This window comes from Myxozyma melibiosi (genome assembly GCF_037950935.1).
Source record: "Myxozyma melibiosi strain Phaff 52-87 chromosome Unknown BZA70scaffold_3, whole genome shotgun sequence".
NCBI lineage: Eukaryota > Fungi > Ascomycota > Lipomycetes > Lipomycetales > Lipomycetaceae > Myxozyma > Myxozyma melibiosi.
The window spans coordinates 923,404-947,796 of NW_027042917.1; the positions used below are offsets into that span (position 1 = coordinate 923,404).

At 54.2% G+C, this 24,393-nt stretch overlaps 12 protein-coding genes across 12 annotated transcripts; 6 read left to right on the forward strand and 6 right to left on the reverse strand.

Moving 5' to 3' along the window:
• Positions 1-943: 943 nt before the first annotated feature.
• Positions 944-3,692, forward strand: BZA70DRAFT_134355 (glycosyl hydrolase family 85-domain-containing protein). Its single transcript, XM_064909581.1, has 2 exons — positions 944-2,010; positions 2,073-3,692. Exons 1-2 carry the CDS (start codon positions 1,005-1,007, stop codon positions 3,425-3,427), a joined length of 2,361 nt encoding a protein of 786 aa, XP_064769420.1. The 5' UTR covers positions 944-1,004; the 3' UTR covers positions 3,428-3,692.
• Positions 3,570-5,546, forward strand: BZA70DRAFT_304013 (pantothenate transporter liz1; the record flags this gene model as incomplete). Its single annotated transcript, XM_064914764.1, has 3 exons — positions 3,570-4,517; positions 4,574-4,847; positions 4,893-5,546. Coding segments are annotated over exons 1-3 (1,488 nt in total), but the record flags the coding sequence as incomplete, so codon positions are not given.
• Positions 5,547-5,833: 287 nt separating this feature from the next.
• Positions 5,834-6,989, forward strand: BZA70DRAFT_294669 (uncharacterized protein). The gene is made up of 2 exons (XM_064914456.1): positions 5,834-6,666; positions 6,727-6,989. The coding sequence occupies exons 1-2, from the start codon at positions 5,940-5,942 to the stop codon at positions 6,930-6,932; spliced, it is 933 nt and encodes a 310-aa protein (XP_064769422.1). The 5' UTR covers positions 5,834-5,939; the 3' UTR covers positions 6,933-6,989.
• On the reverse strand, positions 6,990-8,728 carry BZA70DRAFT_276483 (mitochondrial carrier domain-containing protein). Its single transcript, XM_064912307.1, has one exon. It carries the CDS (start codon positions 8,403-8,405, stop codon positions 7,146-7,148), a length of 1,260 nt encoding a protein of 419 aa, XP_064769423.1. The 5' UTR covers positions 8,406-8,728; the 3' UTR covers positions 6,990-7,145.
• A 39-nt stretch (positions 8,729-8,767) lies between these two features.
• On the reverse strand, positions 8,768-9,771 carry BZA70DRAFT_310085 (isochorismatase hydrolase). Its single transcript, XM_064914906.1, has one exon. The coding sequence runs from the start codon at positions 9,722-9,724 to the stop codon at positions 8,993-8,995; it is 732 nt and encodes a 243-aa protein (XP_064769424.1). The 5' UTR covers positions 9,725-9,771; the 3' UTR covers positions 8,768-8,992.
• A 241-nt stretch (positions 9,772-10,012) lies between these two features.
• On the forward strand, positions 10,013-11,321 carry BZA70DRAFT_134380 (Alpha/Beta hydrolase protein). The gene is made up of 2 exons (XM_064909582.1): positions 10,013-10,270; positions 10,327-11,321. The coding sequence occupies exons 1-2, from the start codon at positions 10,127-10,129 to the stop codon at positions 11,110-11,112; spliced, it is 930 nt and encodes a 309-aa protein (XP_064769425.1). The 5' UTR covers positions 10,013-10,126; the 3' UTR covers positions 11,113-11,321.
• BZA70DRAFT_134381 (putative aldehyde dehydrogenase) lies at positions 11,322-13,264 on the forward strand. Its single transcript, XM_064909583.1, has 2 exons — positions 11,322-11,660; positions 11,723-13,264. Exons 1-2 carry the CDS (start codon positions 11,530-11,532, stop codon positions 13,080-13,082), a joined length of 1,491 nt encoding a protein of 496 aa, XP_064769426.1. The 5' UTR covers positions 11,322-11,529; the 3' UTR covers positions 13,083-13,264.
• A 132-nt stretch (positions 13,265-13,396) lies between these two features.
• Positions 13,397-14,691, reverse strand: BZA70DRAFT_276488 (uncharacterized protein). Its single transcript, XM_064912308.1, has one exon. It carries the CDS (start codon positions 14,384-14,386, stop codon positions 13,736-13,738), a length of 651 nt encoding a protein of 216 aa, XP_064769427.1. The 5' UTR covers positions 14,387-14,691; the 3' UTR covers positions 13,397-13,735.
• Positions 14,692-15,224: 533 nt separating this feature from the next.
• On the forward strand, positions 15,225-17,359 carry BZA70DRAFT_294675 (uncharacterized protein). The gene is made up of 2 exons (XM_064914457.1): positions 15,225-16,949; positions 17,006-17,359. Exons 1-2 carry the CDS (start codon positions 15,343-15,345, stop codon positions 17,169-17,171), a joined length of 1,773 nt encoding a protein of 590 aa, XP_064769428.1. The 5' UTR covers positions 15,225-15,342; the 3' UTR covers positions 17,172-17,359.
• Positions 17,360-18,001: 642 nt separating this feature from the next.
• BZA70DRAFT_276492 (uncharacterized protein) lies at positions 18,002-19,552 on the reverse strand. Its single transcript, XM_064912309.1, has 2 exons — positions 19,348-19,552; positions 18,002-19,291 (listed from the first exon to the last, which is right to left on the reverse strand). The coding sequence occupies exons 1-2, from the start codon at positions 19,353-19,355 to the stop codon at positions 18,193-18,195; spliced, it is 1,107 nt and encodes a 368-aa protein (XP_064769429.1). The 5' UTR covers positions 19,356-19,552; the 3' UTR covers positions 18,002-18,192.
• A 203-nt stretch (positions 19,553-19,755) lies between these two features.
• Positions 19,756-21,421, reverse strand: BZA70DRAFT_276494 (inhibitor of growth proteins N-terminal histone-binding-domain-containing protein). Its single transcript, XM_064912310.1, has 3 exons — positions 21,253-21,421; positions 20,864-21,111; positions 19,756-20,760 (listed from the first exon to the last, which is right to left on the reverse strand). Exons 1-3 carry the CDS (start codon positions 21,296-21,298, stop codon positions 19,813-19,815), a joined length of 1,242 nt encoding a protein of 413 aa, XP_064769430.1. The 5' UTR covers positions 21,299-21,421; the 3' UTR covers positions 19,756-19,812.
• Positions 21,422-23,828, reverse strand: BZA70DRAFT_276496 (uncharacterized protein). The gene is made up of 3 exons (XM_064912311.1): positions 23,472-23,828; positions 22,988-23,412; positions 21,422-22,924 (listed from the first exon to the last, which is right to left on the reverse strand). The coding sequence occupies exons 1-3, from the start codon at positions 23,569-23,571 to the stop codon at positions 21,656-21,658; spliced, it is 1,794 nt and encodes a 597-aa protein (XP_064769431.1). The 5' UTR covers positions 23,572-23,828; the 3' UTR covers positions 21,422-21,655.
• Positions 23,829-24,393: the final 565 nt, after the last annotated feature.

A 24,393-nucleotide genomic window follows, 5' to 3' on the forward strand; every position in this document is an offset into this window, starting at 1 on the left:
TACGTAAGCCAACATTACGGTGATGACAAACAGAGGCCTCGGGGCAGACCGGGGTCCTCCGTCTACTGCGAACTGGTATATCGGAAATGGTAGATTATAAACAAATCCGAAATGGACTTAGCAGACCATGTCGCTATAACCCTTCGAGTTCCGGACTACGCCGACTCGTCGCGATATCCAGGAATGGCTGCTGTCTTGCCCATCCCGCATTTCTCAGGCAAAGGCGCGGGCAGTGCTTTGAGCGAGAAATGGCGTTTTTTGCTGTGACCGAAGGCCTCCTGCCTGGTCTGCGGAATTTAGCGCTGGCGCTGGCTCGGTCTCGACTAACCACGGACCTGACGGCTTTTGACCGCTGTAAGATCAACTGTGATCTCGGCGGAGTATTCATAATAAATGAGCAGATATATTCAACGACCATGCGATGCCAACACAGCTACTCATCTATCGGACTACGGAACAGAGTATCTCCGGCGCATTCCCCGCGATAAGATAACAAGAATCCAGCTAGTGTGCATGTGAAGGGATAACCAAACGTGCGCGCGGCGCAGTCTGCATTCTCTCGCTGCCATAGGCCAGCAGCTAGTTGACTGGATCGTAGCTGAGAGTCTAGGCGCTATAGCCCTTGAGCCTGCTGTTAGTCTGCTGTTTTAGTTATCAACCGAGACATATACTCGATAGTAATGCACCCCGCAGCTCTCTCACGACCGCAGCCCTACACAGAATTAAAGCACGCTAAACGCACCCGGTAAACTCTTCTCTAAATTCAACCAGGCTATAATCTGACAGGCCTGATATACCGCAGGTGGAAAATGTCTTGATGCATTTTAAGTGATGCTGTTCAGGCGTTGAATTGGCATATTGTAGGATAGGACAGGCCCGACCCACGTGACTGAAACCAACTCGCTTGGGACAAAGCACCAGTCTTCCCCGCGAACTGATCTAGAGATCCTCTTGTGTCGGTGAGTTAAGCTCGCACTTCTGGCCGTAAACCGAGAGGTAGAGTGATGAGCACCGCGACGCTTTGTCGGAAGTTTTCGGATCTGGACGAGCTCTCGAGCTGGTACGAATCGCTACTCTGCAGTCGAGCCAGCAAATCTCGAGAGCCTGATGATCTCCAGATCAGTCGCAGTCGTCTCCGCCCACGTCACCGACATCCAGACTCAATTCTCTCACCCAGACTACTTGTGTGCCATGACTTTAAAGGCGGATATAGCGCTAACGAAGACGCTGACTTCCAAGGCTATTTTCCTCACGAGTCCGGCACCGCGTACTGGATCCGGGCATTTGAATTAATCGACACGTTCATATATTTCTCCCACACTCGAGTCGCAGTCCCCCCCGCTACATGGACCACTGCCAGCCACCGGAACGGTGTGTGCTGTCTTGGGACGCTGATTTTCGAGTTTACAAAGGAAGCCACGGCCGATGCTCGGAAACTACTGACTCCAAACGCAGGTGGGATAGGATACCACTACGCAGACGTCCTCGCCCAGGTTGCAAACTATTTCGGATTCGATGGCTATCTTCTAAACGTCGAAACGGTGCTCGGATCTTCTGCCGAGGCCAGAGAGATGCTCAACTTTATCGAATACTTCAAATTCGCGCTGCACAAACTTGTCGGCCCGCACGCACGCGTGATTTGGTACGACTCGCTCACTACAGAGAACAAGATCAGCTACCAAGACTGTCTCAACCTGACCACGCTGCCGTTTTTCAGAGTCGCCGACGGTCTGTTCACAAACTACTTTTGGAAGGAGAAGCAGGTGTTTGACGGGGCAAAACTGGCGGGGATGGTCTACCGGCTCGATCTGTGGACCGGGATAGATGTCTGGGGGCGCGGCGTGCATTATCCTGCTAAATTTGGTGTTGGAAAGGCAATGAAGCAGATCGAGCAGGCTGGTACCAGTATAGCTCTGTTTGCACCCGCGTGGGTGTACGAGGACTTGGGATCCGCAGAGTTTGAGATGAATGATTACAGGTTTTGGTATACTCAAACTGATGAAGAAACAGGTATGCGCTATCTACTTTGATTGAGACCGAGCAAGAGCGGTAGATCTGACTGAGTGCAAAAGGTGACCCAACTAGTATTTCTCGATCAATCAGTCCACATCCTGCACCAGTGCTGCACTCAGACGCTCACCAGCTGTTCTACACCTCATTCACCACAGGACACGGGACATCGTTCTTTGTGAATGGGAAAAAGGAGTTTGCGCAGAGCTGGGTGAACCATGCTCTGCAGACAGCTTTACCAACATACCCTCACGAGTCGCAGACTATCAGCGGTCAAGCATACGCAAAGGCTCTGTACGACAAAGGTATCTCAACAGCCCCTCCAGGGAGCTTCAAGATAACCTGCTCGATCGACTACTCAAGCGCCTTTTACGGTGGCTCGAGTCTAAAACTCGTGTCTGATCCCCACAACGTCTCGCCATATCAGGAAGCCATATTTCCCTCGTCCGACGACTCAGAGTCCTCAGATTGGTCTTCCTACTCTGGCCGCTCGCCGCCTTCGCCGTCTGCACCGTTTCCTCCTAGTCCAGAATACAAATCTAGAAGAAGGAGTAGCGACCGCTCGCTGGGTAGGAAGGTTTCGGCAACACAGATGTACAAACCGCGGGTACGGGTAGTGCCTTTGTTCTTGCTCGATTTTGAGTTGCGCCCTTTGCAGGTGTTTACTTTTTTTGTGTCGTTTTTCAAGTGCGTAAAAGGAGACGTAAAGATCCGGTTGGCAGGGTACTGGACGACAGCAGATGGAGCAGGAAATGCCTCTGCGGGTGATCTCTCGAATAGCGAGGACTATAGCGAGCGACCGTTCGAGGCAGATTTATCTGGGTCGGTGCTAAATACGTGGGTTAGAAAGTCTTTTAGCTTTCAGGTGCCAGCTATTCCTGATCGACTGCAGGGGGAGCGATCAGAGACAGGAGCGGGATTGTCTGAGAGGCGGAGGTTTAGATTTGTGATCAACCACCTCGACGTCGTCTGTAGCGATAACTTTGCGGGGGCGATTAGATTAGGTAGTCTATTGTTGTTCAGCAGCAGCAGCAGTGCAAGCGAGCGGGTGGGGGGCGACGGCGATGACAGCTGCGAGAGCGTGGGGAAAAGCGAGGTGGAAGCCCCGCCGAGCTTACGAGCACCCGCACGCGTAACGGGGGTGGTGGTGGAGAGGTATGGCGGGGAAGGAGCGAGAGCGCTGCGGTGGGCTGACGACGGTGAAGGCACTGCGGAGTGGATCGTGTACGTAAACCGACGGATGGCAGGTGTCACGGCGGCGCCGGGGTGGTTGGACCAGCAAAGATCGGCGGGGGCAGAGAGCAAGATGGAGGTGCGCGTAGACTCTGTGGGGTGGGGAGGGGCGATAGTGAGAGGCACGGAGGAGACGGTGGTCTCCCCACGCGATGACGTCGATCCGGTGGAAACAATGATCTGATCGAGGAGAGGCAGCGTGGGGTGGGGCACGGACCGCCACTGTATCCTCACCGCCCCGCACTGCGCTGTCCGAACACAAAGAAGAGGAGACAATAAGGTGCACTCTACGCTCCACCCCGTCTTGGCTCCCCGAAAGAGAGCGTCTTTAGGCTCAAGTTTCCTCAATTTAGGAGTCCTCGGACCGGTCGCCGCTCCGATGCGCGCGCCCAGAGCTGAAACTGCATCGTCAAACAAAGTGCGGCAGACGGAGGCGATGGACATCACATGAACACTGGGCCCGGATAATTACATTGTGCCTATTTCCTCCTCTCCTCCTTGGCAATCCCGAGACATTCGTCGCCTTCTTTCTGTGTTTGCCTCCCACCCATTGGACCGCGTGAACAATGGTCGGAGTTCTTTTTTATAGTATCTAGCTTTTCTTGCTCTTGTCTGTCTATATAGGACGGGGACGGCCCCCGCGTCTCCCCGCTTCTGCTTCCTGCACATCTGTTCTCCTTCTCTCACACTGTATACCCTCTTTTTAAAAAAATAATGGAGACACCCAAGGTCCTGGACGAAAAGGCCTCTGTCCACGGCGTCGAGCACCAGGCAGGTCTCGACCTGTCGACGTTCAGAAACGGCGAGTTCGACGGCATCGTCATCCCGCCCAGGGGCTCTGCCGAGCGCAAGCGTCTCGAGAACCGCTTGAAATGGAAGATTGATCTCACGATCCTGCCGATCGTGTTTTGCATGTACATCCTCAACTACCTCGACCGCAACAACATCGCTGCCGCAAAGCTGGGCACGTTCATGGAGGACCTCGGGCTGACTGCGACGCAGTACTCCACTTGCGTGTCCATCCTGTTTGTCGGTTACATCTCCATGCAGATCCCTTCTAATCTCATTCTCGAGAAAGTCGGTCATCCGTCGATCTACCTCCCGACCGCGATGGCGTTCTGGGGCGTCGTCTCGGCGTGTACGGGTGCCGTGCAGGGATTTGGCGGGATGGTGGTCGTGCGCTTGCTTATCGGCTTCTTGGAGGCGGCTTTTTACCCTGGTGTTTTGTTTTATCTTTCATGCTGGTACACCCGTCAGGAGATTGCCGCGCGAACGTAAGTTATTCATCTTCCTCTTTTATCAAGAGTCTGTGCTAATCTGTGTGCTGCAGTGCCATCTTTGTCGGTGGTTCGTGGATCTCTGGTGCGTTTTCTGGATTCATCGCATACGGAGTCATGAAGAACCTAGAAGGCGCTCATGGGATTGCTGCCTGGCGCTGGCTGTTCATCATCGAGGGTGCGGCCACTATCGGCTTTGCTCTGCTGGCTATCCCGATTCTGCCCGACTTGCCTGGCACCACGCGCTGGCTGAGCAAGGAAGAGCGTTTGCTCGGCATCATCCGCATGATTGAGGACGTCGGAGCGCGCGACGAGGACTTGCACGCGGTTGAGGCCGAGGCCGAGGAAGCGATCGTTGTGCCCGAGGGCAAGTTCGGCGCCGCGTTCGTGGGCGTCAAGTTGGCGGCCAAGGATCCGAAAGTAGTCAACCTGTTCATCATGATGTTCTGCTTCAGCGCCACGGCCGGCATCAACACCGTCTTTCCCACGATCGTCAACTCGCTCGGCTACGACCGCGAAAAGACGCTGCTGCTGACGGCACCGCCCTGGGTGCTCTGCACAATCACCTCGGTCCTCAACTCGCTGCACTCTGACTACACCGGCGAGCGATACAAGCACATGCTCTGGGGTCCCACGCTCGCGCTCATCGGCTTCGTCATCGGCATCTCGTCGACCGCAAAGGCGCCCAGGTACGTGGCCATGATGCTCCTCCTGCAGGTCTACAACTCCTGGGCTCTCGGCTTTGCCTGGCTCACAAACACGATCCCGCGCCCGCCCGTCAAACGCGCGGCCGCGTCCGCGTGCGTGAACGTGGGCGGCAACATCCCAAACATCTTTGTGCCGTATTTCTTTTCTTACACGGGCGCGACGCCGCACTTTTACGTCGGCTTTGCGATCTGCATCTGTTTTGCGCTGTTTGGCCTGTTGGCGGCGACGACGCTTAAGATCCAGTTGAGTAGGTTGAATAAGAAGCTCGAGAATGGCGAGAAGGTCGATGGTTTGAGCGGAGAGAGTTTTAAGTTCTTGACTTGAGCTGTTGTTGTATGTTTGTTTTGCTTGCTTATGCTCTGTGGGGTTGTGGGTTCTTGATTGCGTTCAGGGGAGTGTATGTCTGTGTATGCTAAAGTGCGTGTACGATTTATTAGGTTTACTCAAATCCGTCTACTCATAGACTCTACTACTCCTTGCAAATCACCATAAACAAGGACCTATAGACAATATAATGCCATAGTCCTCTGCTTTGCCTGATTATCTGTCCCACAAGTAAAGTGGTCCAAATAGGAAACTCGCCGTTGCCCTAGCAACGAAAATGTAAATAAACCCACACCGCCGCACACCCCATCGTCAACCTCACCCTAAGCTCATCTTCCCACCTCTTCCCACACCCTCCGCCCCGAAGGAAAACAGAAAGAAACGAGAATGGCACCACTCCGCCGCCGCCTACGGGCAACTAAGAAGAAAGAGGAAGAAGCGGACTCGCCGGATGCGAGCGAGAAGCGCGCACCGCCTGCTGCGTCTAGCACTCGCGCCCAGCAGCAGCATAATAAATCACAGACAAATACCTCCCGCGGCCTCAACAGCAACGTCAGCGTTGCCGTCTCGCCTGTCCCCCCGCCGCCGCCTTTGAAATCACCTAAACGGGCGTCGTCGTCGCCGCACACGTCGCCTACACAGCCGTCGTCTGCGTCGGCGGTGATGATTGCAAAGATCGCGCCGGCGGCGTCGCCGTTTGCGGAAAGACCTGGGGTGAGGCGGTCGCCAAGGTTGAATAATGCGGGTGGTGCGCAGACGGGGGCGGGGAGGAGGAGGCTACAGCAGGAACAGCAGGAGATGGAGGTGGAGATGGAGATGGGGTCGCCTAGGGAAGTGCGGTTGCGATCGGAGCAGCAGCAGCAGCAACAACAACAGAGAAGACAGCAGCAGCAGCAGGTACAAATGTCGCCCGTACAATTGACATCTCCATCATCATACCGCCAGCCTCGGATATCTCCTCAACATCAGCAACAGCAGCGGCCACAGCACGCACTACCTGTCGTCTTGCCATTGCGATCAAGTACTCAACCGCGGGTTCAGACCGCGCCCAGATCAAAGCCAGCAAATCAACCAACCAGTCGCGAAGAGCAAATTGAGAGGCTTGAGCTCGAACGTAAGTTCTCCCATCTCTTTCACTCTTCTGTGAGAATTGTACTAACAAAAGCGGGTGCAGTACAAGAACGCCGCGAGAGACTACGAAAGAAGTACACGAGCGCGGCCAAGTTCCTCCGCGAGCGACTCGAGATGCGGATCCATCGTGTACCCCGGCACATGCGCACTCGCACGCTCGCAGAGGTGTACAAGCAAGCGCAGCGGGCTGGCGTTGAGGCGACTGTTTCGCCTTTGAGGGAGCACAGGCAGGCTGTTGCGGCGCATTAGGAATTGATACTTGAAGATACCAGTGTTGTTGTGGGATTTACGATATAATAATGAAACTCTCTGTTGTGATCTATTGGACATGGAATGAAACCGGCATAAAGTAGTATTTGGTCTATGAACTAACAACCCAAAAAATTAAACATACGAAAATGCAAGGGAACCAACATAAGAACAAAAAGACATAGTCATACAAACAGAAGAGAATACTAGTGCTCAAGCTTCCAAAGTAGCCGCCTTGCGCTCGGAAGAAGCCATGAGATGCTTAAACAAGGGCTCGTAAATCGAAAAGAAGGTCATGTTGACCAAGCCCGTGCGCACGACGGAGACGCCCAGGCCGCGGTACATGCGCGGGTTGAGCAGCTGGAACTTGCGGGGCTTGAAGACCTCGCCCGGGCGGCGGGTGAGCACGTCGCGCTGCGCGATCGACTTCATGGTGTCGATGGGGAAGAGCACGGCCCAGGAGAAGATGCCGCAGAGGCCGCCGGAGATGGCGATCACGAGCGGGCCTGGGTCGGCCTGCGTGGGGCTGTACATGCGGGAGAGCTGTTTGGAGGATTCGTAGACGGAGAAGTAGAGCGAGGTGCCGAGCGCGTCGCGGACGAAGTGGTACCTGAAGCCCGAGTAGAGGCCCGTGATGCCGCGGCGGCGGACGATGTCCTTTGCGGACTCGAGCGTGCCTTTGGGCACGTATGTTTTCGTAAACTCCGAGTCAGGCAGGTTCGCGTAGGAAGCTCTGGCCATGAGCATCTCGATCTGCGTCGACAGCTTAGTGAACTCGAACGGGCACGAAAACATGGCGATGAAGCCGCCGGCGGTGAAGCCAGACATAAAGTAGGTGGGAATCGCGCGGAGCAGGTTCTTGCCCGGATGCGCGAGCTGGTCTTCGGTCAGCGGGATCGGGCCCGCGGGATCGACGACGTAGCCGGCGCCCATGACTGAGTTCGCGATCGTGGTGTAGGTAGCTTTGCATTGCGCGTAGATGGAGAACGAGAGCGTGCGCACGATCGAGACCGAAATCATGGGCGCGCCCACGCCGCGGAAGAAACCGCTGATACCCTCGGTCTTCTTCGTGACCATCACGCAGTCGAGCACGGACTTGAACTTGTAGGCCTGCATGCGGGTCTTGACGCTGTCAAACGGGAAGCCGACAAAGGTCGAGACGAGCGAGGAAAGCGCTGCTGATAAGGCGGTGTTGTATTCCCGGTTGAACTCAATCCTGCTCTGGCTCTCTGTGAAGGGCGCGCCGTCGAGCGCTGCGACTGCCAGATTGTTTGGCGGCGGTGTGCTTGTGCTTGTGCTTATTGTGCTCTGTGTAGGTGGTGTGGTTGTGGTCGGGGTGGTGGTGGTGGAGGTTGTCGCCATGCTTGCGGGGCTCGGAGTTACGCCGGGGCTGGTTTGCTGCTGGTCTTTTATCCTCTGCTGGCTGCGAAGCGGTGGGTTTGTCAATTCATCGACAGTTGCGCCCGCACCCATATTTCAAGAGAAGAGATGTGGAAGCAGTCTGCAGGGCGCGGCAGGGCGTGGGTGGGGGAGTCGGGGTGGGTGATAGTGAAAGCCGAGCCGTTGCTGCTGCTGTGGTGGTGGTAGCGAACGAGAAGAGAAGAGAAGTCCAGAGGAGGAGGATAGAGCAGAAGCGAGCTCGGTGGATGAGCTTCGACAGGCCGCTCTGGAGCAGAGAGCAGGTGGCGATGTGTCCGTCTGAGCGTTGGAGGTTGAGGTCAGAAGGAAGTGCGCATGGAGAAGTTGCGTGGAGGCGGTTGAGCGGATGGCTGCAGGTAAACCTTCGGCTAAGGTCTGGCGGAGTATTTGGCTGAGGGAGGGTCGCGGATATCTGCCACCCACTTACAGCTGTATTGAAGAGTATTTACAGCAATTGCAATGATATTTATAATCTACTGTCATATATCATGATATTATACTGAATATATCATGGAGATGGGTTTTCTGGCGGTTTCTCTGCTGCTGCTGCTCCCCTGAACGGTTCCCGCCGCACTCAAAACGACATGCTTTTGCACCTGATTCCCTCTCTTTTCATATTCTTCAATCAACATCTACAATCCTCACTTATCCATGGCCTTTTCGAGGTTATCGTACGTAGTGCACACTCCATACAGCAGATTCGTCAAGAACTTAACCGCCTTGACCACGTAATCCGGCGACGGCGTCCCGCAGGCGTCGTCGACCATGATACAGTCATACCCAATAAAGCTCGCGTCCTGCAACGTCGAAAACACGCAGCGGTCTGTATTCACGCCCGCAAGCAACACGGTCGTCACACCGAGCTTGCGCAGCACAGAGTCCAGCTCGTTGTCCCAGAACCCGCTCATGCGGTGCTTGTGCACGGTCAGATCCTCGGGCGCGACGGTCAGCTCGTCGACGGTGTTTGAGCCGAAATGGTCGCGCACGAGGATGTTGCCTTTTCCTGTCGTCGACGGCTCCGCGTATCCCGGCGACTTTGCGCCGTAGGCGGTACCGCGCTGCACGACGCCTTCGGGGAGGTTCGCGACGTCGGCGCGCACGCCCCAGTTTACCCACACGACTTTGACGGCGTTCTTGCGGCAGAGCGCGGTCAGTTTCTCGACAACCGGGATTGTGTGCAGGATCGGGTCGGCTGAGCTGCCGCGGGCGGGGAACCAGCCTTCGGGGTGGAGGAAGTCGTTTTGCATGTCGACGACGAGCAGAGCCGTGCGCGAGAGGTCGAGCTGGACCGGTTTGGGCTCGGCGTCGATGCGGATGACGCGCGGAGGCGGGATCGGACGGACAAAATCGATGAAGTCGTCGGATTCACTCATTGATGGGTGTGGGTGTGGATAGGTCGATTGTTTGAGATTTGAGATACTGGGCCTACGATATCTGATATCTGAACATCTACGAGGGCTTAGGGTTATCGCTATCAGCATCAGCAGAGGCCTTGAACAGCAGCAGTTTTTAAAGAAAGGAGAGCTCGTCTGGGGACTCAATTGCATTATACAGAGAGTATTATCAATCGTGTTTATTAGCTGAATCAATTGAACGACAGAACAGACGAATCACGGCTTATCGGGGGTTATCGATTGCGAAAGGACGAAGTCAGCACGGACCCGATCCCGCAAGTTATATACAAAACTGGAAGTGGTCGCATACTCCCGTTCTCTCGATTTCTATTCTCTCTGCTACTTCACCAAGGCTTCATTGAAGAAGAACAACGATTCGCAATGGGAAAACTCGACGCTTTCGATATTACCTCGTACGCTTACAAGACGGTGAAGAAGACGCCGATCTACACTGATGTCTTGATTCCGAAGGACGTGCCCGAGGGTCCTCGTCCGATCCTCATCCGTCTGCACGGAGGTTTCTTGGTAGGCTATTTACTTACAGTCCGTTGCAATTAGAGGAACCTGCTGACAGTCTTTAGATCACTGGATCGCGCAAACAAGAAGACTGGTTCGGACTATGGGTCTCGCAGCTGGCCTCTACGAACGGCGCGATCTTTATCCAGCCCGACTACCGGTTGATGCCGGAAGCCACCGGCGTCGAGATTCTGTCCGACATCGACGACTTTTACACGTGGTTCACGACCGAGCTTCCCGGGGTGCTGGCGAAGGTTGCGCCAAAGGTGACGGCGGACTACGACCGGGTTGTGGTGGTGGGCGAGAGCGCGGGCGGGTACCTGAGTCTGCAGTTTGCGCTCGACCATAAGGACAAGCTGCGGGCCGCGATCTCGATCTACCCGATGACGGACATGCGCGACCCGTGGTACACGCAGGACTTTCCGAAGAAGATGGCGGGCGCGCCGCTGCACCCGGAGAGTCTGATTGACGAGTACCTGGCGGCGAAGACGGAGGACACGGTTGTGGTGGACGACATCTCGGAGAAGCGGGTCGGGCTGATGTTTTCGATTGTGCAGCACGGCAAGTTTTTGGATTTGATTGGGCCGCAGGACGAGCGACTGTTTCTGGACGACCGGGTGAAGAAGGGCGAGACGTTCCCGCCGCTGTTTGTGATCCACGGCGAGACGGACTCGTCGGTGCCGTTCCAGGGGACGGACGATCTGCTGAAGCTGGCGAAGGAGAAGGATGCGGGGCTGGAGGTGTGCTTCACGCACCCGGACGTTGAGCACGGGTTTGACTCGAACTACAGCCTTGACAACCCGTTGCTTGCGGAGGGCGTGAAGTTTGTGGTGGAGAAGTGGTTGAGGTAGAGAAGAGCAGAAGAGAAGAAGAGAAGAAGAGGACAATGGCAGCTTAATGCAGTGCGGGCGAAAGTGAATGAGATAAGCGATTACATAACCAGAAAGAGGGGAAGCAGGCTCGGTCCGTTAACTTTAAGTTCAGACGCAAAGCTCGGCCCGCGGGGATCATCGCAGCCCCGCCTCCGCTGCGGATCTGCCTGGTTTCGGGCTTTTACTTTGCGGACTGTTGGAGGATTTGTCAGGTTTGTGTGAAGTTGAGAGTAGTTGAAGTACGAAGAACTAAAACACTCAGAAAGTGGGGTGGGTTTGCGCCGGCCCGAGACTTGCGTATTAATCAGCTCTGCTTCTATATATTCACCCCACATCCACTCTTCCTCACCACCCTTCTCTCTTCTCTACTCCCTCCTCTCTTTCATCCTCATCACAATGTCCGCCGCCGTATTCGATAAGATCAAAATCCCCAACGGCATCGTCTACGATCAGCCCACCGGCCTCTTCATCGACAACCAGTTCGTCCCCTCCATCGACGGCTCCAAGTTCGATGTCTTCAGTCCTTCGTATGTATCTGTAGCTCTTCTATAAACCACCCTACTTCATACTCATCTCTCTACTACATCAGCGACGAAGAAAAAATCACAGCCGTCTACGAAGCCAAAGAGGCCGACATCGACGTCGCCGTCGCCGCCGCCAAGCGCGCCTTCTACAAAGGTCCCTGGGCCCGGACAACCCCCGCCGAGCGCGCCCGTCTGCTCCACAAACTCGCGGACCTGATCGAAAAGCACGCCGAGGTGATGGCCGCCATCGAGACCTACGACTGCGGCAAGGCCCTCTCGCTCGCGCGCGGCGACATCTTCGCCGTCGTCGGCGCCTTCCGCTACTACGCCGGCTGGGCTGACAAGATCCACGGCAAGGTCGTCGACGTCGACTCCACCTCGTTCAACTACACAAAGATGGAGCCCATCGGCGTCGTCGGCCAGATCGTGCCCTGGAACTTCCCCAGCGTCATGCTCGCAAACAAGATCGCGCCCGCCATCGCGGCCGGCAACACCGTCCTGCTCAAGTCCGCCGAGCAGACCCCTCTCAACGCGCTCTACATCGGCACGCTCGTCAAGGAAGCTGGCTTCCCGCCCGGCGTCATCAACATCGTCTCTGGCATCGGCAAGATCGCCGGCGCCGCCATCGCAAGCCACAACGACATCATGAAGGTCGCCTTCACCGGCTCCACCCTCGTCGGCCGCGCAATCATGCACGCCGCCGCCGACAGCAACATCAAGGCCGTCACCCTCGAGCTCGGCGGAAAGTCTCCCAACATCATCTTTGACGACGCAAACATCGACAAGGCCGTCGAGTGGATCAACTTTGGCATCTTCTTCAACTGCGGCCAGGTCTGCGCCGCGGGCTCGCGCGTGTACGTGCAGGAAGGTGTCTACGACAAGGTCGTCGCCGCATTCAAGAAGCGCGCCGAGCAAAACATCATCGGAAACCCGTTTGACGAGCAGACCTTCCAGGGCGCGCAGGTCTCGGAGGCGCAGTTCCACCGCGTGATGTCGTACGTCGAGAGCGGCAAGGAGGAAGGCGCCACCGTCGTCACCGGCGGCGAGCGACACGGCTCGAAGGGCTACTTCATCAAGCCGACCATCTTCTCCGACGTCTCGACCGACATGAAGATCATGCGCGAGGAGATCTTTGGACCCGTGTGCGCAATTTCGAAATTCACAGACATGGAGGACATCATCGAGAAAGCAAACGACACGGTGTACGGTCTCGCAGCGGCGGTGCACACGACAAATCTAAACACAGCGATCGAGGCCGCGAACCGCATCCGCGCGGGCTCGGTCTGGGTCAACACCTACCACGGCATGCACTGGGCGCTGCCGTTCGGCGGATTCGGACAGTCTGGAATCGGACGGGAGAACGGCAAGGAGGCGATGAAGGCGTACACGGAGGTTAAAACAGTGCGAATCAGTCTGGAGAATTGAGTTATTGAGTTTTTGATTAGTTAGGGATGAATAGTAACGACTTTATTTCATGTAACAATACAGTATAAGACAGTAGCTACAGACGAGCGCGAGCAGTCGCGTTGGGAGTGGAGACGATTAGGTTAGTGGTATCTGCAAACAGGTCGTTATCGCTGGCGAGTTCATCAACTGCGTTTTGGAAAGCAGAGAGTCTTTGCGGGAGATCGGATACCAGCGGGAAGGACAGTCTGTGTTTAGCGCGACGGCGGACGCAGACGCAGATGAGCTGCCTTGTTAGCTTTATATACAAATTTTATCAGTAAAGAGGAGAAATACCAGGGCACTCTTGAATCTCTCCAGCATCTCTCTGAAGGCAAGAGTAAGATGTCCGTGCTTCTGCTGCTTCTGCTGCTGCTGCTGCTCTTGCTGGGTTTGAATAGACCGCATGAGGGATGGAGGAAGGGTATCGCAGTTCAGCACGGGGTATATGAAATTGAAATCAGGAAGAGGAAGAGAGGCAGGGGGATGGGGAATAGGTGAGGTTTTGTCTGTGTCGGTGTCTTTATCGTGTTCTGTCTGAACGGAGAAGTTGCAGGATAGAGGGTCGTCGTCGTCGTTGTTGTCATTGTCGGATGCAGAGACGGGTTCAGAATAATCAAATGGTATCCTCTTCTTCAAAAAAAATTAGCACCTCTACAACAAACACAAAAGCAAAAACCGACCTGAATCGAATCCGACGCCCGCATCCTACACCTCCTCCACACCATCCTCGGCACCTCCCCCCTCGGCAACCGCAGCACCTCATCCGCACTCAGACTGACTTCGCGCTCGAGGTCGACGACGAACGCGGTGAACAGCAAGGCTGGGTACTCGATATCTGTGAGCGGGCCGTGGAATACAGGCGCGTAGTGGAAGGCCGAGGAGGTGCGGTTGTTGAAGCGGATGATGTGTCGGGAAGTAGGGGTGAGAAAGTGGGATGTGTGAGAGGGAGGGCGCCATAGTGCAGCCAGTTCTTTGGAGAGGTGGAGTTCGGAGGGTAAATGTTGAGAGGAGGAGGAGGAGGAGGGGGGAGAACGAGAGTGGCGGGAACAGCAGCAGAGCGTAGGGATCCACATAAACTGGCTGCTGTGGCTGTCAGCCGGACAGAGGACAGGTAACGAGTCTGTCCAGTGCTCGGACGAGCAGGTTGCGGTAACGACGACGGAGGAAGCGTCGGCCAATGAGGCGGAAAGAGGGGAGGTGAAGTACACCGAGGCAGAGGCAGAGGCAGACATTGGATCGCAGGATGAAGTCTGTGCTCGCGGGTGTGGATCATTGTCCGGCATTGGGAGTGAAAGCAGCCCGGCACGCCAGCGGAGTGGATTCTTTGATATCGTGCGGACGGCAATGCGATGCAGAGACAGAGACAGAAACAGCAGGCAGACAACAAGAACAACACAGGGTATTTCACACAGGAGGTAAACAAAGTCGGGTTTACCCAGGCGCTGGGTGGGGGACAGAGAGAAAGGCTGGCTGGCTGGCGGCGGGCTGGCTGCAGGTGGACTGGAAGCAAAAGCAAAGCTCGGACGCCTGTGAGCTGACTGGACCGCACAGTCACGATTGTTCTTTCTTTGTTTTTTGTTGCCTGTACACTGTTATATTTGTTCTTTATTCTATTATTTACTATTCAAATGTCTAATAATACAGTTATATCGACCCTCACGACTCCAAACACCCAGCAGGAGAAAGCAGGCCAGGTACGGCTACCACGAGATTGACAGATGGGCGCCGTTGATGGAAGAGATTCGGAGCCAGGCGCGGCTAAGTTCAGAGCAGCGGCCGATGCTCTGGTTTTGTCCAGTTGCTTTCAGTCGAGAGCCTGGTTGTGTGTGGGCAGTGTGAGCAGTGAGTCGGGGGTGTTGCTGAGGTCGCTGGTTTCTGTTGAATGCTTTTATAAATACACAATTAAGATATTAAGATCAGAATATTACTCTATATAACTACTCTATCATCAAATCCACAACTAACAGAGCTGATAGCAACAGTCCAGAAGGAAGAGCAGCAGCCGGAAAGCGAGGAGAAGATTAGGTTTCGAGCACCCCCTTGATTGCCGTGAGCCTTAAGTGAATTAAATTCGGAATTACCTGATTTTTTCGAATTGTGCAACCACTCCTTCTCATTTATCTTTGTCTTCCTCCTCTTCTTCTTCTTCCTCAGTGTCCTCCTCCTCTTCCTCTTCTTCCTCTTCTTCATATTCCTACTCCTCATCTTCCTCCTCATCCTCATCTCCTCTGTTCAACCCATGGACCCCTACACCCCTCCCTTCCTCCACCCCTCCCACCCCTCCCCTGCCTCCTCCTTTACCTACTCCTTCCCCGACTCCCTCCACTCCCTCCCCTCCCTCCCCTCTCTCCCCGACAAACCAAAGAAGACAAAGACCCCCCGCAAATCCCGCGCAAAGCCCAAATCGCTCGCGATCCCTCCCCAGACCCCTCCCCCTCCCCGCCATGATCTCACCCCTCCCGCCTCCTCCCCTCTGCGCGAGTCCTATCTCTCCCACTCCGACGCCCACCACCCGTCCGTCGCCGGCAAGACCGTGCCTTCCCACCCCTTCCTCACTCCCCAGTCCATCCGCCGCCAGCGCCAGCGCCAGCAGTCCTCTTCCCCTGTCGCCCACGACGCCGCCAGCAACGCCCTCGGCATCTTCGTCTCCGGCCCTGACTCCAGCGAGGCCGTCGATCCCCACCTCATCTACTCCGGCGGCCAATCCCAGCTTACTCATCTGACTCCCTCCTCGTCGTCGTCAGACGACAAATCCCACCCGGCAGAGTACGACTCCTACACAAAGTTCTTCAGATCGCCTATCCAGTACCCGCCCTACCTCGGCAAGCGCTCTCTCAGCGACTTTGGCTCGCTCTCCTCCAGCTGGTTGAAATCATCTACAAAATCCTCCTCAGAGAAGACCAAGGATCATAAGCGCCACAAGCGCTCGCGCACAATCAGCTCGCTCTCGGTCTCGAGCGACGCTGCTGTCGCTCCTCCTGCCGATGATCTGAGAACCCCGCCTGCGTCGGCGACAACGCTCTGCTTCTCCATCTCCGACGACGGTCAGGCGGTTATTGAGTGTCGCTCTGATGCTGCTCTAAGCCAGACCGCGCCGCCCTTGTCTGCGATCTCTCAGGACTGCCCTCCCACAACGACGCTTTCACGCTCACGCAACCCTTCCTCGTCGCTTTCGATCGCAACCATCTCGTCGTCCGACTACACCAGTTTCTCGTCCGACGACGATGAGCAATCCGGTGTTTCCGAAGCTGAGACAGAGATCTTTGATCCCAAGCTCGAGCACATCTCGCGCTCGGACGCGCGTGTCGCGATGGCGAAGGCAATCAGACGACAGCAGGCTTTGCTACAGGTCTACAGAGAGCGGGTTGCTTCCCGGGACACGGCGCGGTCGGAGAAGAAGAAGAGCCGGAAGATGAAGCGGAGTGCGAGCACGAACGATGTTCATGAGATGCAGCAAATGCGCGGCGAGCAGGGTAGCGTGATGCAGGAGTCCGCGCCGTTGAGTTATCCTATGATGGCTGCGACTTCGATGCCTGCCAGAGCCGCTACTTTTGAACAGCATGAGTACTCACAGCAGCAGCAGCAGCAGCAGGAGGGATGGATGATGCAGGAGATGGCGTATCAGCATCAGCATCAGCAGGCCGAAACTCAGGCAGCGCAGGCTAGAGAGACCACCCCGAAGCGCAAGCGAGGCAGACCCAGAAAGACCACTACCGCGCCAGCTCCCCAGCTTGCTGCTGTCGAGGAGCCAGCACCTACCGCCCCAGCTTTAGCGGCGTCGAGCGAGGGCGTTGCGAGGTGCATATGCCATGCAAAGGACTGGTACGGCGAGCCGATGATTCAGTGGTAAGTTTTGTTTACATCTGTGATGGAAGTCGAGTGAAGTCTAACGAGAGCTACAGTGATTCGTGCCAGTGCTGGCTTCATATGTCGTGCGTGGGTCTTGATCCGAATGTACAGTTTTCGGGATCATGGTATTGCCCGTACTGCACAGAGGCGCAACGTCATCATCACCAGGCGCAGATGCAGCAGAACCAGCAGATTCAGAGAGCGCATCAGGGTTATTAACGGAGAGATTAGAATGAGAGATTAAGAGAAAAAGGGATGATTGTTGTATTTGTTTTACAATGATGGCGTTTTATGATAGGAATGTCTTTTATGATTATTTGTGATTAATGATTACAGAAGTACTGTGACTGTGAGTGAAGGATTGTAGTATAGTTAGTTCAGCAATCTATATTAGTGTTTCAACCTGGCCCAAGTCATGTCATCACACGGCAACAAACAGACGAAAGCAGCTGATGTCGGGAGGAAGGGGGATTAACAGGAAGGGAATTGTGATTGTATCACAAGTATGAAGGAAGGGGGTGGCTAGAACAGACAGCAGACAAACCGAAAAGAGAAGGGTGATTTGAATCTACACCGCCGATTTCCACAGACCCGAGCCGATACCAAATGTCGTTGAGCCGATATCCTAAACAATATACTACAATACTTTGACAACAATTGCATGTTTTAAGAAACACCAGACCTCTGTTCATTGATCGCAATGACAAAGTTCGAAGCCTCGGAGTTCAGTTCAGGGGCTGGATCCCTAATTCGATTTAAAAAACAAGAAAATACAAATAAAAGCCCTGCCGCAAGTTGATAAGTCTCCCTCCACTTGTGGCAGCCAACAACCTCATTATTCACCTTCTTCTCTCACCATAGATCATTGTCCCTATCTATTAAGCACCAGCCTGCTCTATACCCTAAGTGGCCTCCCAGGGACGCAAGGGATGAACCGCACCCACGTGGGATGCGGCAGGGTCGCTTTTTACCTGATTGCCCCCGGGTACCTGCATCGGGTTAGGGTGCGTCTATGCAGGACTCGGAAACTCTTTTGTCTCTTCCTGATAGCCTTTCAGTGTCTTCATTATGATGATGGTATCTGTAACTAGTATCTGTACAAACAAGGAGGATGATTGATGCAGGATAAATGCAGGAAATACAACTACAATCTTATATATAAATAAACTTGGAAGACAAAGAGCTCGCGTTCACTCAGCACCCGCCAAGAGTGCGACTCCGATACCACACCGCCCGCCGCTCAGGAAAAAAACCCGACCTTGGACTCGCCTTCTTCGTCGGCTATCGTATACGACAGATTATAGTCTGCCTTCATGCTATCACCGTCCTCCTCGTCACCGTCCTCGCGTGCTCTACTTAGCACGATCTTCCGCACTAGCTTTGGGTTGCTTTTCTGTGGTACTATGCTGAATCCCCGCCCGCGCTGCTCTCCCTTCTCCGCCTCCGCGAGCATAAGCTGGACGGCCATCAACCCCTCCTCGTCGTCATCCATCCCGACAAACTTATTAACCACGATCCTCAGCGGCTTGATGATCCAGCAATACTCCATCTCAAACCGCCTGATGCTCGAACTAAGCGGCAACGTAGGCAGCGGCCTGCGTCCCAAGAACCTGATCCCCCGAATCGCCACATACTCAATCTTTGCCCGTCCCGCCAAGTTCGCGACAAAATCAAGCGTGGTGAACGGCAACCCGCGCACGGGGTGATCAAACTCGTCCACAAACCGATCTAGCCGCTCGACGTCCTCGCACCCAAACTCGAGCCTGACGACAGCGGGAAACGCGCGATTAATCAGCCCCGCGTATTTCTTGAGGATAAACACGCCGCTGTTGCCGTCGCTCAAAAGCGTGTTGCGCATGTGTCTGATACTCCCGGTGCCGTAGAGCACATGCAGCTCCGTCAGCCTCGCAAAACACACCTGGGTTTTCTGCCGCGAGACGAGTTCGCGGAGGGAATCAATCACCAGCTCTGCAAATTGCACAATCTGTAAATGCAGCGTCACGATATTCGACAGCCTCAGCGCTTCTTCGCTCGGAACCTTGTAAAGCCCCGCGCATGCGCTATCTGCCAACCGCTCTATAAACCGACAATACTTTTCCATAACCTCCAGAACCGTCCGCGACTTAAACGGCTTTGCGGTACCCGCCATCCACAATCCAGAAACATCCAAAAGCATACTCCGCTTAAACGCCTGGTGCGTCATAACCACGTACCCAACCACCGCTTTCTCCCACGCTTTACTCACAAGACGTAGCTCGAGAACGGGAGGGAACACGAGGTACGACAGAATCTCGCCAAAGAGCTCGGCTGGGAGGAGGCTCCAGTCAACCCCGGCCGTTCTGTGGAATTGTCAGCGAGAATGCGCAATGCGAAAGCAGAGAGAGACAAGACGTACCTCTGCATCGTTGCGATTTATCAGATCTGTAGTATCTGTAGTAGACGTAGGGCGTAGATGTATCCGGGTATTACTGTTTTTTATCTTATCTTCTCTGCTTCCATCGCATCTCATTTCATAATATCATCACGCACAGATATCAAACCATTCTCTCAGCCAGCACATCTTCCTTCTTCCTTCTTTCAATATCCATCCCGCTATCACGACCCGCCTCCTCGAGCTTACTTCTCCGCTTTGAGCCGCACGCTCAGATTTCTTAATCTATTCAACTACGAATCTTGATAACGATATTATGAGACGTCGATCTGGATCTACTATTCGATATATACACGTAGACAAGTAGATGCAAATCATGACCCCACAAAAAACAAAAAAAGAAAAAGAAAAAAAGAAAAAGAAAAAAAAAGGTACCAAATAAACACAATGACGCCTTCCCAGTTATAAAATTCAAAGAGAGAATCTCTCTCACTTGCGATTCCTCTTATTATTCTGTGTCTTCTCCTGACACTCCTGCGAACAATACCACACCCCGCTCGGCGGACTCTTGAGCCCCACGCACCCGTAATGGAACCACTCATACCGGCAGTCCTCGTTATCGCACGCGACCATGTCGCCGTACGACACCTGCTGGCAGAAACAGTACAGCGCGCTGTCGTTGTTTTCCTCGTCGTCTTCTTCCTCGGGCTCTTGTGAGTGCTTGTTCTTCATCTGCTGCCGCATGCCATTCTTGTTCTTCATGTCCTTGTCACCACCGTTGCTCACCCCGTTCGGCATACCGCGCGGCAGCATCCCGGAATTACGGATCTGGTTCGCGATGATGTCGGCAACAGACTGCTTGTCGCCGCTTGCGACTACTATCGTCGAATAATCCGTACTATCGACAGCACGGCCTGGCATCCCGCCGACGTGTCCTGCACCCATCGGCATTGGACTTCCAGGACCGGGCGTGCTTCGGACGGATGCAATCTTATGCCGTTTAGTCGGCCTCATCATCCCATTATCTCCCATCATGCTTCCTTTCCCAGGCCCATAGACCCCACGCACACCATCCGGTCCAACCGCGCCATTCACCCCCACCGCATCTCCCATCGCCGCGCTCCGCGCCGCCGCCATCTGCTGAATCGCATGCGGCGACGCCCTCTTCTGCGCGTTCAAAAAGCCTGCGTGCGTGGCCGCAGCGTGCGCAGCAGCAGCCTGGTTCGCAGCAGCCTGTTGCGCTGCCATATGCTGTGCTTGAGCGTGGGCGTGCGCCTGCGCCTGCGCATGATGCGCCGCCGACGAGCTCGAGACCGCTTGCTGCTGCTGCAGGCTCTGGATGTTTGGCAGCACGATCGGCTCCGTGCTCGGAGCTAGTGCGCCGTCGTTCTGCAGCTTCTTGATTTCGCTATCAAGACGCTTTAGATGTCGGGTAACCTGCAAGACAAGATATATTAGTCATCCGCCCTACAAGATCGCTATATCACGACCCTCATCACCATCCAACGACGGCCGGCAAGACAAAGAAGGAGATGCATACAAGACCATTGAGCTTATGCGCCAGCTCGCACTTTTCTTCCTGCAGTTTGATGGCCTGCTCGTAGTCGGTCACGATCTTCGGGTTGTTGATCGCCTCCTTAGGGTTTTCGCTCAGTGATCCATGCTGACGAATATGCTTCTGGATCGAGTTATCGTAGTGCTGTATCCGTCGCCGTAGCGTGTTGAGCTTCACGTCTTTGAACTTCATCTCCTCGAGGTAGTGCGCGACTTCCTCCGGCACGTTCACCACTAGACCGCATCATCTCTATTAGCAATCCGTGACCATGGCGACAAAAAAGGTGTGTCTCCAGCGGTGCAGCGCGCCCGGTTCCCACCGTCAACCCGCGAATCACATGCCCTAAACACACCAAGCAAAGGGTGCACACTCACAATCTTGCTGGAACGTTTCCAGCGCATACGCCGCGTCAACAGACATATTTCCGGGTATCTTTCGAAAGCTAGTGAGAAGACGGAGATGGATGGCACAGCCTCGTGGCCATATATCGGCGTGCTGGCGCGGGAGAGGAGGGCAAAGATGCTGCTGTGGCGGGGTAGACGTATGGAATCTGAATGCAAATTTTCACAGAGGCGGCCCGCATTCATATACCCGAACCCTCTAATATTGCATTAGTAAGATAGCTGAATATGATAAGTAATCACTTCACTGCTCGATGAAATGCACTCTTATCTTATTATTGCAATGATTAATTATTATGACTATTATGATGACCCAATCTGCCATTCTCCACCCAAAACACACACCTATAAACACTCCATTGCCACGCTGTGCTAACTAAGCACGAACAGGCTCGATAGTCGACGTCCGCTCAGGACGCGCCTGTCTTGCAGCCCACATCTCGACCGTCCGGCGCCCCTGTTCTGAAGCAACCTGTCTGAGCTTCTCGAGCTCTGCCAATGGCGACTCTGACAGCTGGCCTGAGATGCTCGCGTTCTGAAGATATGCGACGATGTTTGTCATCTCTGCTTGATGAGTTGAGCTGCTTGCGGATGCTTCTGGGGTATCATTGCTGACCACTGAAGCCGCTTTGACGTCTGCGGTCTCTGTGGACTCCGCCGTACCAGATCGAGAAGTGAGAGATGCGGGCGCATGAACGGTGGCGACCGTGGAAGCTGGCCTCGAACGAGATCCGCGACTCGAGTGTTCTGAACCGGCTGGAGAACTAGACGGAACAACAGACAGCCTCCTAGTAGTTCTGTTCGGGGTTGATCTTCCAGTTGATCGCTCCGCGCTCATCACTGGTAACCCATACACACTTGCGGGTCGTCTTGCTGGCGTCTGCTGCTGCTGGCCTTTGACTGTCTGATTTGATCTCTGCAGTCTACTATCTGAAGCCAGATCAAGCGTTGACGCGTTCTTCTTCAGTAAATTAGCTTTTGATCGGTTGTGGAACGACAGCGATGAAAGAAGCGATCGACGCGATCCCTTCGTATTCAACTCCTGCTGTGGCTCAGGCTTTGTCTGCGCAGGCTTATTCTGCTGCCTGAACACAGTCGAAACAAAGCTGCCCCGCTTGGACGCTTCCTGTGGCTGCTGCGCCGGCTGCTCGTTCTTATCGAGCTTTGCAGAGTACTGACTTCTCATGCTTAGATTGCTGATCGACTTCTTGACAACTTGCTGCCGTTCGAATAACGCGCTGCGCTTCTTCACAAGCGGAGGGCCTCCAGCTGTACCAGTCGTTCCGTGTGTAGCAACCGATTTTGCCGGTGACTCCGGTCTTGTAGATTCTTTCGCAGGCGAGCTGTCTTTCCGTTCTGCCTTTGCCTGCGCTCTCCTGTCTGTTGCGAAGGAGAACGGAACAGCTTGAGTAGGTTTCTTTTTAGGCACAGACTTGATACCACTCCGATTATGTGAAGTTGCCTCAGATGCTGTAGATGGTTTCGTCGACCGTGGGGTTGCAGGTGCGGTGGTTTGATTGCTTTGCCTGACCTTGTCAACCTGTCTATGTGCAAGATGTGCACTAGACTTTGTATATGCATTTTTCTGATCAATCTTCGTTGTCGCTTTACTCTCTACCGCAATTGAGGTTGCAGAGTGATTTTCCTGAGTAGCCACCTGTTAGTCTCAAATAATAGTCTTAACACGCCCAATGTATCTTGCTCATACCTTGTCTTCGGCGCCATTACCCGAGGCGCTATAATCTGATAGACCCTGCGCCATAATCGCTGCCAACACGGGTGGATATGTGACTTTAGAGCTCTTGCGAGCCGTGGCTTCCTTTAGACTCCTGTTTGAGCGCTGCGGGTTAAGAACCCGAGCAGTCGTGGTGATCTCAGCCTGCTGGAGCTGGCGCTGTTGCCTCTCTTTCTTTTCGCTCCATACGATTGCTTTTTCGAACGAGTCGCTGCTCTCGTAGCCGTCCGCTCTAGCTAGCTGAGGGGTAATGATAGGGCTTGACTTGACGGGTGTAGAGAGAGAGGTGTCGTGGTTTTCCATGCTGCTGTTTGTGCGTTTGCCACCTTCATCAGATTTCGCGGGTGTTTCGACCAAAGAAGACCTGCCGCCCCGCTTTCGGGACCGTCTTGAACGAGCTGTCGGGTGTGCAGTTAGTAAACTTGAAGCAACGAAAGCGAAGAGTAAGAGAACGTACTTGACTTCTTTGAAGGCTCGACAGCAGTGCATTTGTTCATCTCAGGCATCAGCTCTGGAGTTGCTGCGGCCCTAGACGCCGCTGCGCGAGTGACTGGCATTGCTGTTGAAGATTGAGAAACACTACAACACCCGGACGACTAAACATAAAACAACAACCACCGGCAACAGGGAAAGACGAGCAATATATCGTCGATAGAGGTTGTTTTGTTGACGGAGCGCCACTACCAGAGTGATGGACAACCGAGATTTGACTGCTTAAACCTAATCTTTTGCTGGTGAAGACGAAGAGCGGAGGAGCTGCGGGCGAGGCTCATTTTGCGTTGGCAATGTTTATTTGCGGGTTGCCAAATCTGGCTAGGCGTCAATGTACTACCGCCGCACGGCCTCGACGCGTTCTGATTGCAGCTCTGATTCCGGGCTGAGCGATAGCAAATAGACGCTGGCACGATTTAAGAATGTTTTATTGATAAGATAGCGGGTATTTCTATGAGTTGTTGCTGTTTTGAGTGATCAACACATCTCAAAAAGGGCTGAGCATTCCGGAAAGCCAAAGACGATGCCTCTAATCATGGAAAAAAGCCGCCCTGTGATGAGCAGCTCCGTAGTTATTAACCAGTTCCGCCTACTTTTTCCAATTTATATTGCTTTGCCGATTGCTGCACATTTGCTGACCAAAGCCCAGTGACGTAGCCTGCATCTGAGAACTGTTCTAGACTGAGACGAAGTGGTTCCTGATCTGATCTTGCCAATTGCGTAAGTTTTCACGATTATAGAATGCGGCAGCTCATAGTTTACTGTAGATATCTGTTGAACACAACAGGCATATTCAGGCTATAAATATACACGAACAACGAATATGTAAACAGACTGCTCATCTAATCTGTTTACGTTTACAATCTGCACAGGAGCTAAAGTTTATC

Bases quoted from the DNA above. Each gene is read 5' to 3' on its own strand.
- BZA70DRAFT_134355 (XM_064909581.1), top strand. From the start codon at position 1,005: ATGAGCACCGCGACGCTTTGTCGGAAGTTTTCGGATCTGGACGAGCTC. The intron at 2,011-2,072 runs GTATGCGCTATC...TGAGTGCAAAAG, and splicing joins TCAAACTGATGAAGAAACAG to GTGACCCAACTAGTATTTCT.
- BZA70DRAFT_294669 (XM_064914456.1), top strand. From the start codon at position 5,940: ATGGCACCACTCCGCCGCCGCCTACGGGCAACTAAGAAGAAAGAGGAA. The intron at 6,667-6,726 runs GTAAGTTCTCCC...AAGCGGGTGCAG, and splicing joins TGAGAGGCTTGAGCTCGAAC to TACAAGAACGCCGCGAGAGA.
- BZA70DRAFT_276483 (XM_064912307.1), bottom strand. From the start codon at position 8,405: ATGGGTGCGGGCGCAACTGTCGATGAATTGACAAACCCACCGCTTCGC.
- BZA70DRAFT_310085 (XM_064914906.1), bottom strand. From the start codon at position 9,724: ATGAGTGAATCCGACGACTTCATCGATTTTGTCCGTCCGATCCCGCCT.
- BZA70DRAFT_134380 (XM_064909582.1), top strand. From the start codon at position 10,127: ATGGGAAAACTCGACGCTTTCGATATTACCTCGTACGCTTACAAGACG. The intron at 10,271-10,326 runs GTAGGCTATTTA...GACAGTCTTTAG, and splicing joins GTCTGCACGGAGGTTTCTTG to ATCACTGGATCGCGCAAACA.
- BZA70DRAFT_134381 (XM_064909583.1), top strand. From the start codon at position 11,530: ATGTCCGCCGCCGTATTCGATAAGATCAAAATCCCCAACGGCATCGTC. The intron at 11,661-11,722 runs GTATGTATCTGT...CTACTACATCAG, and splicing joins TTCGATGTCTTCAGTCCTTC to CGACGAAGAAAAAATCACAG.
- BZA70DRAFT_276488 (XM_064912308.1), bottom strand. From the start codon at position 14,386: ATGCCGGACAATGATCCACACCCGCGAGCACAGACTTCATCCTGCGAT.
- BZA70DRAFT_294675 (XM_064914457.1), top strand. From the start codon at position 15,343: ATGGACCCCTACACCCCTCCCTTCCTCCACCCCTCCCACCCCTCCCCT. The intron at 16,950-17,005 runs GTAAGTTTTGTT...CGAGAGCTACAG, and splicing joins GGCGAGCCGATGATTCAGTG to TGATTCGTGCCAGTGCTGGC.
- BZA70DRAFT_276494 (XM_064912310.1), bottom strand. From the start codon at position 21,298: ATGTCTGTTGACGCGGCGTATGCGCTGGAAACGTTCCAGCAAGATT. The intron at 21,112-21,252 runs GTGAGTGTGCAC...GATGCGGTCTAG, and splicing joins GGAAACGTTCCAGCAAGATT to TGGTGAACGTGCCGGAGGAA. The intron at 20,761-20,863 runs GTATGCATCTCC...CTTGTCTTGCAG, and splicing joins CGCATAAGCTCAATGGTCTT to GTTACCCGACATCTAAAGCG.
- BZA70DRAFT_276496 (XM_064912311.1), bottom strand. From the start codon at position 23,571: ATGCCAGTCACTCGCGCAGCGGCGTCTAGGGCCGCAGCAACTCCAGAG. The intron at 23,413-23,471 runs GTACGTTCTCTT...CACACCCGACAG, and splicing joins CGAGCCTTCAAAGAAGTCAA to CTCGTTCAAGACGGTCCCGA. The intron at 22,925-22,987 runs GTATGAGCAAGA...GTGGCTACTCAG, and splicing joins GTAATGGCGCCGAAGACAAG to GAAAATCACTCTGCAACCTC.